Source organism: Anas platyrhynchos, chromosome 1 (genome assembly GCF_047663525.1).
Source record: "Anas platyrhynchos isolate ZD024472 breed Pekin duck chromosome 1, IASCAAS_PekinDuck_T2T, whole genome shotgun sequence".
Classification (NCBI taxonomy): domain Eukaryota; kingdom Metazoa; phylum Chordata; class Aves; order Anseriformes; family Anatidae; genus Anas; species Anas platyrhynchos.
In genome coordinates, this window is record NC_092587.1 from 70,933,806 (window position 1) to 70,944,929 (window position 11,124).

Here is an 11,124-nt window from a genome sequence, read left to right on the forward strand (position 1 = left end):
AGTGCCATTGCCTCCACTCCTTTTCCTGCTTTGCCTTTTCTCTTTTGGGCCAGACCAAAGCCTTGCCCTTGCTGCTGCTTTCCTGCTGACTCTTCCCTTCTAGTGGTGTCCCTGCTGCCATGACACCCCCTGCAGCTCCTTGCACTAGGACCCACTTGCTGCTGCAGGACTGGGCCCAGGCACGGTGGCCACAGCATGGTAGGGGCCAGGCAGGCCAGCTCTGAGAGCAGGGCTGCAGGGCTGAGGGCCAAGGGGAGTCAGCAAAGCCCAAGGCTCACCCCTGTCATCTGGAGACTCCACGCTGACAGCATGGCTGCTCACCTTGCCCCTTGCTGCTCCCAGCCTGGCCTTCTTTCTGCGCTGTCTGTTCTGCAACAGCAATGAGCATTCTGCTTCAAAGGCTTTGTGTGGGGCTCAGGCTGGGCAGACATGTCTGCAGGTGCACTGTGAGAAGTCATGCTCAAACATATTAGGGGATATTCTGGGTGGTGGGGAAGGACAGATAGCGTGAGAGTGAAGAAAAAACATCTGGCTGCTGAGGAGAAGATGGGAACTCCAGCTCACAGGGAATGGCAGCCACGTCTGCTGGCAGGCAACTGTCCTGCCTGCCCCAGCACATCAGGGCCAAGGCAGCCCAGGACTGGGCAGTTGCCGCCCAAGGGAGAAGGATGGCACCTGCACCAGGCCCCCGCACCAGGCCCCCTTGCCAGCTGTGCCAGGGAAGAGGGGGGTAGGTCCTGGTCTCCATGGAGCACATTCTGATCTCCAAGGACACCCACTAACCGTTGGGACTCCTCAGCTGGCTCCCACTTGCAGATAGCACTGTAATGCCAGAGCTCCCTCAGGTCCTTCTGGTCATTGCTGACATGCCTCCGTGCCCTCTTCTCCTCCTTCCACTGCTCGGCTTGATCCACCAAGCCCTGCAAGCTTCCTCTCTCCACCTGCAGCCACCACCCCTGCTGCTCACCTTCCTGGAAACTCCTGGAAATGTCTCACAACAGTACAACACCCAGGGCTGCGTCACGTGCCGGGGGAGCAGCACCAGGATGATGCACTACCATCTGGGCCCAGGAGCAAGACCAGAGGCTGAGAGGAAAGAAATGCAGCCACCAGCTGCACCACGCTGCACCTGGTACCTGAACTCAGCTTGGGTGAAGAGCACCTCAAGCTGGGTAGGGCAGGGCATGCTGCAGACAGACCTCTCACCAACAAGCACTCCTCTGCCCCAGAGAACTAGTCTGGTGGCAAATATCGCCAGAGACGTCTGCAGGCTTGGCTCTGAGAGCGACTGGCAAAGGGAACAGTGCATCTGCAAGATGACAGAGAGTTGTGGAAGCCCATCAGTCCACGTGGCCTCAAAGAAATCCACATTCAACATCTGGCAAGTCCTGCCTGACCAACCTCATCTCCTTCTACGACAGGGCGATTCACCTGGTGGATGAGGGAAAGGCTGTTGATGTAGTCTACCTAGACTTCAGCAAGCCCTTTGACACAGCCTCCCATAGTATTCTCCTATTCTCCTGGAGAAGCTGGCAGCCCACGGCTTGGACAGGTACACTCACTCTTTGCTGGGTTAAAACTGGCTGGCCACAGAGTGGTGAATGGAGTAAAATGCAGCTGGTGACCCATCACAAGTGGTGTTCCCCAGGGCTATCCTGGCTTGTATCAGAAATAGTGTAGCCAGCAGGACCAGGGAGGTGATTGCCCCCATGTATTCTGCTCTGATGAGCGTGCACCTCGGGTACTGTGTTCATTTTTGGGCCCCTCACTACAAGAAAGACATCGAGGCCCTGGAGTGTATCCAGAGAAGGGCTACGAAGCTGGTGAAGGGCCTGGAGCACAAGTCCTGTGAGGAGCAGCTGAGGGAACTGGGAGTGTTTAGTCAGGGAAGAGGAGGCTCAGGGGAGACCTCATTGCTCTCTGCAGCTACCTGAAGGGAAGGTGTGGAGAGCTGGGGATCAGCCTCTTCTCACAGATGATAGGACCAGATCTACCAGATCTATCTCACAGGTGATAGGACCAGAGGGAATGGCCTCAAGTTGTGCCAGGGGAGGTTCATGTTGGAAACGAGGAGACATTTCTGCTCAGAAAGAGCAGTCAGGCACTGGGACGGGTTGCCCAGGGAGGTGGTGGCATCACCGTCCCTGGGGGTGTTCAAGGAAAGGCTGGACGTGGTGCCTGGGGACATGGTTTAGTGGGTGACAGTGGTGGTAGGGGGATGGTCGGACCAGAAACACTTGGAGGTCTTTTCCAGCCCTACTGATTCTCCGATCCTACCTTCAAGAAGCTCATAAAGGAAGAGGGGCCGCGGCAGGGGCGGGCGGGGCCGCCGGCGGCGGGGCCGGGCCGGGGCCGCTCATCCCGCCGGCCGCGCTCGCTGCCGAGCCCCCGGGGCCGCCGCCGGGGCCCGCTGCTGCTGCTGCTGCTGCCGCTGCTGCCGCTGCCGGCCACGCGGGGCCCGGCCGCCCCGGGGCGCCTCGGCAGCCCGGCGGCTTCCCGGCCCTGCCCTGCCGCCGGGGCCGGGGGGCGGGGGCCGGGCTCCGCGGGGCGCGTTCCGAGCCGTGGCCGTTAGTCCCCGCCGGCGGTTGGGGCTCCCCGGCCGGCTGCCGCCCTGCCGCCCGCAGCGCCGGTGCTGCCCGGGGCCCTCGGGGCGCCGCCGCCATGCCCCTGCATCCCGCGCTCCTCCTCCCGCTGCTCGGCTCGTTCCTCCGAGCCCTGCCGGCCCCTGCTCCCCGCCTGCAGCCGCCGCCGCTGCTGCTCAGCTGCCCGGGCCCCCACGGCCGCGTCTCCCGAGGGCACGACGCCCGGGGCTGCGTCGCGTGCCCGGAGAGCGGCACCGTGACGCTGCGCTACCAGCCGGCCCCAGGAGCGGGGCCCGAGGCCGAGAAGGGAGGGACGCGGCCGCCAGCCCCGCCTCGCTGCCTCTGGTACCTCAACTCGGCCCGGGCAAGGAGCACCTCGGGCTGGGCAGGGCGGGTGACACTGCACACAGGCCTCCCGCGGCCCAGGCACGCTCCTCTGCCCGCAGCCTCTGGCCTCGTCACGGTGCAGTGCTCGTCCAGCCTGTGCGCGGCACCCACGTGTCTGCACCGCAACATCAGCGTCGTGATGCTGCCGAGACGTGCTGTCCTCAACAGCACGGGCATGTGCGGCGATCACGCAGGAGGTGCGCCGAGGCTGGCTCGTCGTGCCGCGCCAGCCTTCCACCCAGAAGAAGAGGCAGGGCTTGTGGCAGAAGGGAGCGGCGCCCCGAGGGGGCTCGTGCCAGGTCTCCTGAGGCTCGCGGTCAGTAACAGCACCCCGGGAACAGTGGAAATGGCAGTGCTTCGGCAGGCAGCAGCCTGTAAGCTACACTCCGTCGTAATTCAAAAGCCTCTTCACACGTCTGTCATCCATCAGAAAAGGGGCATGACTTTCTACCTGTATGCCAGAGTGCTGGTGGACTGCAGCCTCAGCTTGTCTATAAAGCCGGAGTGGATATTCTATGCTGTTCCGGACATGAAAACGAATCCGGACTGGGAGAAACCTTTAAACGTGTCCTTCCTGCATGGCGTGGACACGGTGCAGCTAACTGTCCCTGGCTGTACTCTGAATTACGGCATGTATCAGGTGTATTTTACTGCTCGAGTGGATGTGCTTGGGACTAAAAGACACTTCAGTCGCACGGACAGAGTTTTCCTTCAGATCGAGAGAAGTGATCTGGTGGCGAATATTGCCGGAGGCACGTACCGGACAGTGGGTTTCTCGGATCGCTGGACTCTTGATGGCTCCGCGTCCTACGACCCTGATTCGCAGGAGCCGCTCGAGGGAATCGCGTTTACTTGGTACTGCACTAAAAAGGTGTCGGACTATGAGACCATGCAAGTCAGTGCAGGACAGAAATGTCACCGCTCCCAGAGGGACTTGAAATGGCCAACACCTACGGGTTCCGTTCAGGCAGTGCCACCAGAATTCCTCCCGGGAAACGCTGCATACCACTTCCGTCTGGTCATCCAGAAGGACAGTAGAAAGAGCTATGCCAAGCAGACTGTAGACGTGAGGCCTGGCTCCCCTCCTCTTCTGGCCGTGGCGTGCCTGGAGAACTGTGGCGGCACTGTCATTCCGACGGAGAGGTTTACATTGTCGGGAAAATGCCTGAACTGTCCGACAAAGAGCCAGCCGGTCTACCTCTGGTCCCTTTGTTTGGAAAACTCTACCGAAATCCGCTTTGACTGGTCTTCCAGAACTTCAACGGGCAGGTCTGGTCCTTTCCTCTCTATACATGCTCTGACTTTTACAAACGCTGCGCATCAGTCATACATGCTGCTCTTAAAAGTGACCACTCGGGGCGGTGGGTCAGCACTCTACAGATACACGTTCAGAGTGAATTCTCCTCCCAGGGCCGGGACGTGCAGCATCAGCCCACACCGGGGTACAGCCTTTCAGACTAAATTTGTTGTCCAGTGCAATGGATTTTCCGACAGCAACTTACCTCTGACATACAAAGTAATGGTAGCTTCCGATGTATCCCAGACCGCCAAAATAAGCTCGGTGGAGGAAAACACTTTTGGCATCATTCTGTACGTTGGCTATCAGCCTAGAACTCCTCCGTCTTTCCTGCCGGTTGGCATGCCCTCTCGGAAGTCTACTTTGACCCTGTATGTTCAGGTCAGTGATTCTCTCGGGGCATTTACCCAGGTGAGCTTATATATCCGAGTGGAGAACCCTGTGAAGAGTCGACCACTAGCTGTCATCTTCCATGAAATGCTTGCCTCAGTGAGCGGTTTAAGCGCGCCCATGACAGCTTATCTGCAGACCGGAGACTATTTTAATGCTGGTTACTTGGCTTATCTTGCAGCCTCGGTCCTCAACTATATTAAAGCTGCACCAACAATCCAGATACCCAAGGCTCAGTTTCGGGAAAGCCTGATTAAAACAGCTGTAAATATTTCGGTGGAGAGCACGATGGAAATCAACCAAGTAGTTGCCTCCCTTTCTCAAGTCACAGAGGAACCGGAGGAAGTGAACATTCGTTCACAGGAGATTGCCATTACAAAACTGACCGAAGTAACGAGAGTGCTGAAAGTACAGAGGAATGAGAGCCACTGGTCTGAACAAACAGAAATTCAGACCAGCGGAATACTAAGGTGCTTGTCCAATATCCTGAGGGCTGCTCTTCTGCCTCGCAGGAATGTCAATGTTGGTGGAGTCACACAAGTCTTCTCCATCATGGAAAACTTAACAGAGATAGTTTTCCAGGGCAAAGTCCCCGGAGAGACAGACACTGTGATGGAAACAAAAAACTGGAACATCACTTTGAAGAAGGATGAAAACTGGAATGTCACCAATGCGTTCTCAGCCACAGAAACCTGCAGGAATTGTTTCTATCCAACACTGCAGAAAGGACAGAATTCAAGTCTGCCCCGCAACGCTGTCATTTCCACTGCGGTTTTTGAGTTTGATGAGAATCCTTTCCCATGGCTAGGTTACACATCGGAAATCGCAACAACCGTCTTGGGCTTCAAGATGGCAGAGACCAAGGCTAACGGGGATCTGCAAGGGATCCTGCCTGAAGAAGCGGACATTCTTATCACAAGGAAGGATACTGAATCAGCAACTTTTCGATTAGCAGTGGGACCCGATAGAACAGAAACCTACACTACTGGAGGATTTAGTCTTGAAGTGAACAGAAATACCAAGATCATCTACATCCAGATCCTGACAAAATTAAAAGTGACCTTCCAGGTGGTAGTGTTTACAGGCACAAACGTCACTCAGGCTTTTCCCATAGCCTCTTTTGATGCTTTTCCTGATATGCCGACGGTTGCAAGCAAAACCAAGACAGCTAATGCGGACTGTAACATCAAGGCTCCTTACGTTATCTGTCTCCCAGAGTCACTGCTGAAAGCCGCAGCTCAAGGAAGTGGTGCCGACAGTCAGAACATCTCCATTGTCTTGCTGACGCCCTACCTTACAAGGTATCCAACCACGGGGCTGGTGAGCGTCAACATTTTCAGTGACCAGTGCTTGTTTCTGGGTGGAGTTCGAAGTCAGTGGAGGGAAGACCTGTGCAGGCTTGGCCCCTTGACTGACTGGCAGAGGGTACACTGCATCTGCAAGATGAAGCAGAGTCACAGAAGCCTGTCAGTCCGTGTGGCCTCAAATACGTCCACATTTGACATCAGGTTCCTGGCAGCCAAAGTAATAGTTACCCCCAACACGGTGGACCTGGAGAAAACGCTCATAGCAGACATCCCTAAAAACCCTGTGACACTTTTAACGGTGCTCTTCATTTTTGCAGTCTACTTGCTCTTGTCCCTCTGGGCCATACAAAAAGACAGGGCTGACAGGGCCAGCAAAGACAAGATTATAGTTCTGCCTGACAACGACCCCTTGGACAAAGAGAGCTTTTTGGTCACCTTGTACACAGGCAGTCGCTGGGGAGCTGGAACCAAAGCTGACGTTTTTCTCCAGCTCATTGGTCAGAACGGCACAAGCGATGTCCACTGCTTACGGCACCCCCAGGTTCCTTCTTTCCGTCGAGGAAGCACTGACCGCTTTCTCTTGACAAGTAGGGAGGACTTAGGAGACATCTGCGCCTTCAGGGTCTGGCACAGTAACAGGGGCCCATCTCCTGGATGGTTCTTAAGCAGAGCCAAAGTTGAAAACACGTCCACTCGGAAGACCTGGCTATTTATGTGCAGGAAGTGGCTTTCTCTCGACAAGGGAGATGGCTTACTGGAAAGGACATTCTTTGTCACAAACCCCAATGATCCCCTACCCAGAAAGGACTACTTTTTGATCCGTCTCTCCAATGGTCTGACAGAGGGCCATCTGTGGCTCTCGATTTTTGCCCATGTTCTTAATGGCACTTTCACCAGGCTCCAAAGGTTATCTTCATGTTTAACAATCTTATTATTAAATCTGCTCGTTAACATTATGTTCTTTAATGCTGACAAGGAAGAGCAATCTCCAATACACTTGAGGTACTTGAGATCAATAATAATAGGGATTGAATGTGCTTTGGTTACGATACCTGTGGAGATGCTTATCATTGCCTTATTTAAGTATTCCCAGAAGGACCCAACCGGCAGTCCACCCCTCCTTCCTGGAAGGCTTGAAAACGGGAAAGAACCTTTGCAAAAACGGTACCTCCCAGAAACTTCAGCACAATCCAGGAATAATAATCCCCTGGAGAACTTTCCTGGCCTCAGCAATGCACAGGGCCCACTGCCTCACCGAAGGATGAGCAATCGAGGAGCTCCCCAGAACTGGAGCCACTCCCCCATTTCTGAAAGAGATGCCAATGCAACTGGAGCTGAGGAGCAGACTGCCAAAAAGAATTCCCCTCCAAAGGCTCAGGCCTTGCAGAGAGGGCTACCACCCAATTCCAGTTTCAATAAAAACTCTGCAGAAGAAGGGGGCAACTTTCTGAAAGAAAGCAAGCCGCTAAGTGTCACCTCCAGGCCTTTTCGCAAGATGCCACAGGTGGTTTTTTGTTGGTGGTGCGTCTACCTCTCGTGGGCATTGGTTATAGCTGTAACTGGTGTATCGTCATTTTTCATTGTACTGTATGGTTTGTCTTACGGCTATCAGACTTCCATGGAGTGGCTTTTAGCATCGGCAGCCTCCTTTATTCAGAATGTGTTTTTCCTTTCTGTCCTAAAAATCGTTTGTTACTCAGCTTTGAATACCGTTCGTCCTAAATACTGTGCAAACATTCCATGGTTAACTCAGGAAAATTATTCTGAGATAAAGCTGGACAAGGAAACACTGAGTGAAGATGAGATGAGGGAGAAGCACTTTAAACTTGCCCAAATCAGAGGCACCAAGCAGTATAAGCCTTTAGAAGCTGATGAAATTGCAAAGATGCTGAAAAGGGCAAAAATTAAAGCCAAGGCTTTTGTTTTCATACGAGATTTCATGATCCACCTTGTTTTTTTAGCTCTGGTATTACATTTTGCCTATTCCAGTGAGAACGACAACATTTTTCACAACAACCAATTTATTCAGAACCAGTTCTCTCCCAGACTCTCCCCTGTGGACAAGATAGAAGATATTTACATGTGGATGAATGATGTCTTCTTGCCCTTGATCCACAACAACGTTCAGCCTTCCTTCCTTCCTGAGAGCTGGTCCAAAATCATTGGTTTGCCTAGGATGAGGCAAATACGGGCTAAACAGACTGAGAAAAAATGTTTCCATCCTCATAGCTTTGTAAATAAACTTGTGATCAGTGAAAGCCACTGTCTTCACAAATACGGCAGGGACACTGAAGAGAAAGGTGACTACGCTGGCAGTTGGTCAAAGATTCCCAACCAGTCTGTTTCCAAGGATGCCAGCAGTTGGCTTGGGTTTACTTACCAGCCAAACAAAACTCCGTGGAGTTATTACTCATTTGGCAATTTGCACACATACGGATCCGGAGGTTACACCTTTTACTTTTTCCCCGAAGAAGGAAGACATAATTCCACAGCAAGGCTGGATTTGCTGCAGAAGAGCCATTGGATCGATGAAAATACATGGGCTCTGATCATTGAATTAACTACATTTAACTCTGATGTGCAGCTCTTCTGCAGTATCTCAGTCATATTTGAACTTTCTCACCTGGGGATCATAAAACCAAGTTTGTCAGTACACTCTTTTGCACTCCCCATTTTTCATCAGCAAACAAAAGGTCAACAATTACTCTTTGTTGTTTTTGTTGCCTTTCTGTTCATTTACATCGCAGATGGCCTTTACATCATTGTGCAAGGGAAAAAATATACGAACAGCCCTTCCAACTTAATTAATTTAATTAATTTTGGCTCAAAATCAGCATTCTTCCTTTTTGTTCCTTTAAAGGTCCTAAAGTTCAAGATGGGAGCTGATATATTGAAGTTCTACTTACTTCACCCAAATGATTTCATTCCTTTTCATGCAGTTTCTCATGTAGATCAGATTTTAAGGATTACTACGGGCTTCTTGGCATTTTTTGTAGTTTTGAGAACTCTAAAATATTCTCAATTCTTTTATGATGTGCGTCTGGCACAGCGATCAATCATGGCAGTACTTCCCGGAATATTTTCTCTGGCTTTTGTGGTGGTGGTGTACCTCTTTGTATTTATGGCTTTTGGCTACCTTGCATTTGGCCAGCATGAAGAGAATTACAATAGCATGATTCGCTCAGCTCAGACTATATTCTCTTACAGTGTTTTAGCTTTCAGAGACACTGACTTTCGTTCCAACAGGTTCCTGGGTGGTCTCTTCCTAGCCTCTTTCATGTTTGTGATGATCTGTCTTTTGATCAATCTCTTCCAAGCTGTTATTTTGTCTGCCTACAGAGATACGAAACAACCCGTGTATGAAGAACCATCTGATGAAGCCCAAGCAGTTGATTTTTTATTACAAAGGCTTAGAAAGATACTGTGTTATCTGATCTGTAGAACAGCCAAAACAGGTGAACCCAATCTTTTTCACAGCATGCTCTATGGCCAGCCTCAGAAGAGACGTCTGCAGCATTTAGGCCTCAAGAACAGAAAAATAAATGGAAAAAAAATGGTTTATCTTGTCATATGAACAATGCAAGATTTCATATTCCAGGTCAACTGTACTCTGTAATACTTACTTTTCCTGTAATACTTATGTTTCAAATAAATGTTCATAAATACTTTTATTTTCATAATAAAATATTGTTTTAATAAATTATTATTATTATTATTATTATTATTATTATTATTATTATTATTATTATTATTATTATTAATTAATTATTTATTTTAACATTCAACCCATTGTTACTGATTGTGCTTAGAGTTTCTCAGCTGAGAGAAATTGTATGGTATGACCTGACAACTAAAATTAGTTCACAACATTGCATTTGTATTTGCAGGCTGATGGCTTTGTTAACATTTACCTTCTAGTCATTAACATTTGACTGCAGAATACCATTTTATAGAGCCTCTGATTTTTTTTATTTTACTATAATTTTGTACTTTAAAACTCTATCCCCATACCAGTCAGTATATTACAATCTGTAGGTGAAGATTATCCGAGGTAAACTGTTACAAACTGAGAACTTGCTCTGCTCTCATGAAAAAAAAAGCACACAGGAAAGGAATGGAAAATTACCGGTCAGATGCTCTTTATATCCACAGAAGTATATTTTACAAAACACAACCGCAATGACACACTTCACCCTCTGCTGGTGATACAGGTGATCCTTGTGGGACCACCTCTAACAATGACGCACTTCCTCCTTACTATATATTATTATTTATTTATTAATGCTGTTATCTAAATGTAGGCCTGCATTTTGTTAGAAAAAGTGGGCTTATCATCAAAAGCACTGACAAAACTACCTACTTGTGCAGCTTCCTTGGTACTACCCTTTGGGTTTTTACAAACTATTGGTACATTATTTAACTGAGAAAACAAAACAAAACATCACAACAATAACAAAAAAGTGATTTTGAAAATGGATCTTGCCATATGCCAACAGGAAAAAAAAAAAAAAAAAAAAAAAAAAAAAAAAAAAAAGAACCTTGGTGGTACACCTAGAAAAAAAATCTTATTCATAAGAGGTGGGAATTTTCCACACAGTTTACTTTGAATACAGAAGGATCACAGCATAGATAGCCAGGCCTGTTCTATGGCCAGCGATGCACCACCTTGACTTCTTCAAGGAGGCAGCTGACCGTGTGAGAGAAATCACAAAGTCTGTGAACGCACCTTCCTGATTGGGGAGAGCAGCCAGACTTGTCAGCATCACTGACAAGCACCAGTCTTAGGGAGTTTTGCAGCTTGTTCTTGTTCTTTTGCAGCTTGTTCTCTTTCACAAACTTGGTGGATGGAGATCTGCAAGCTTGGTAGGAGAGGCTGCTGAAGGAAGGAGTCTTGTGTTGGCAGGATGGCCCTGTTTTGGAGAACAAGTCTTATGAGGAGTGGCTGAGGGAGCTGGGATTGTTCAGCCTGGAGAAAAGGAGGCTCAGGGGTGACCTTATTGCTCTCTAGAGGTACCTTAAAGGAGGCTGTAGCGAGGTGGGGGTTGGTCTGTTCTCCCACATGCCTGGTGACAGGATGAGGGGGAATGGGCTTAAGTTGCGCCAGGGGAGTTTTAGGTTGGATCTTAGGAAGAGCTTCTTTACCGAAAGGGTTGTGAGGCAT

At 50.1% G+C, this 11,124-nt stretch overlaps 1 protein-coding gene across 1 annotated transcript; it reads left to right on the plus strand.

Moving 5' to 3' along the window:
* Window positions 1–2,147: 2,147 nt before the first annotated feature.
* PKDREJ (polycystin family receptor for egg jelly) lies at window positions 2,148–9,655 on the plus strand. The gene has a single exon (XM_005010063.6). The coding sequence runs from the start codon at window positions 2,662–2,664 to the stop codon at window positions 9,535–9,537; it is 6,876 nt and encodes a 2,291-aa protein (XP_005010120.2). The 5' UTR covers window positions 2,148–2,661; the 3' UTR covers window positions 9,538–9,655.
* Window positions 9,656–11,124: the final 1,469 nt, after the last annotated feature.

Excerpts from the sequence above, each read along its gene's own strand:
- PKDREJ (XM_005010063.6), top strand. The coding sequence starts at position 2,662 with ATGCCCCTGCATCCCGCGCTCCTCCTCCCGCTGCTCGGCTCGTTCCTC.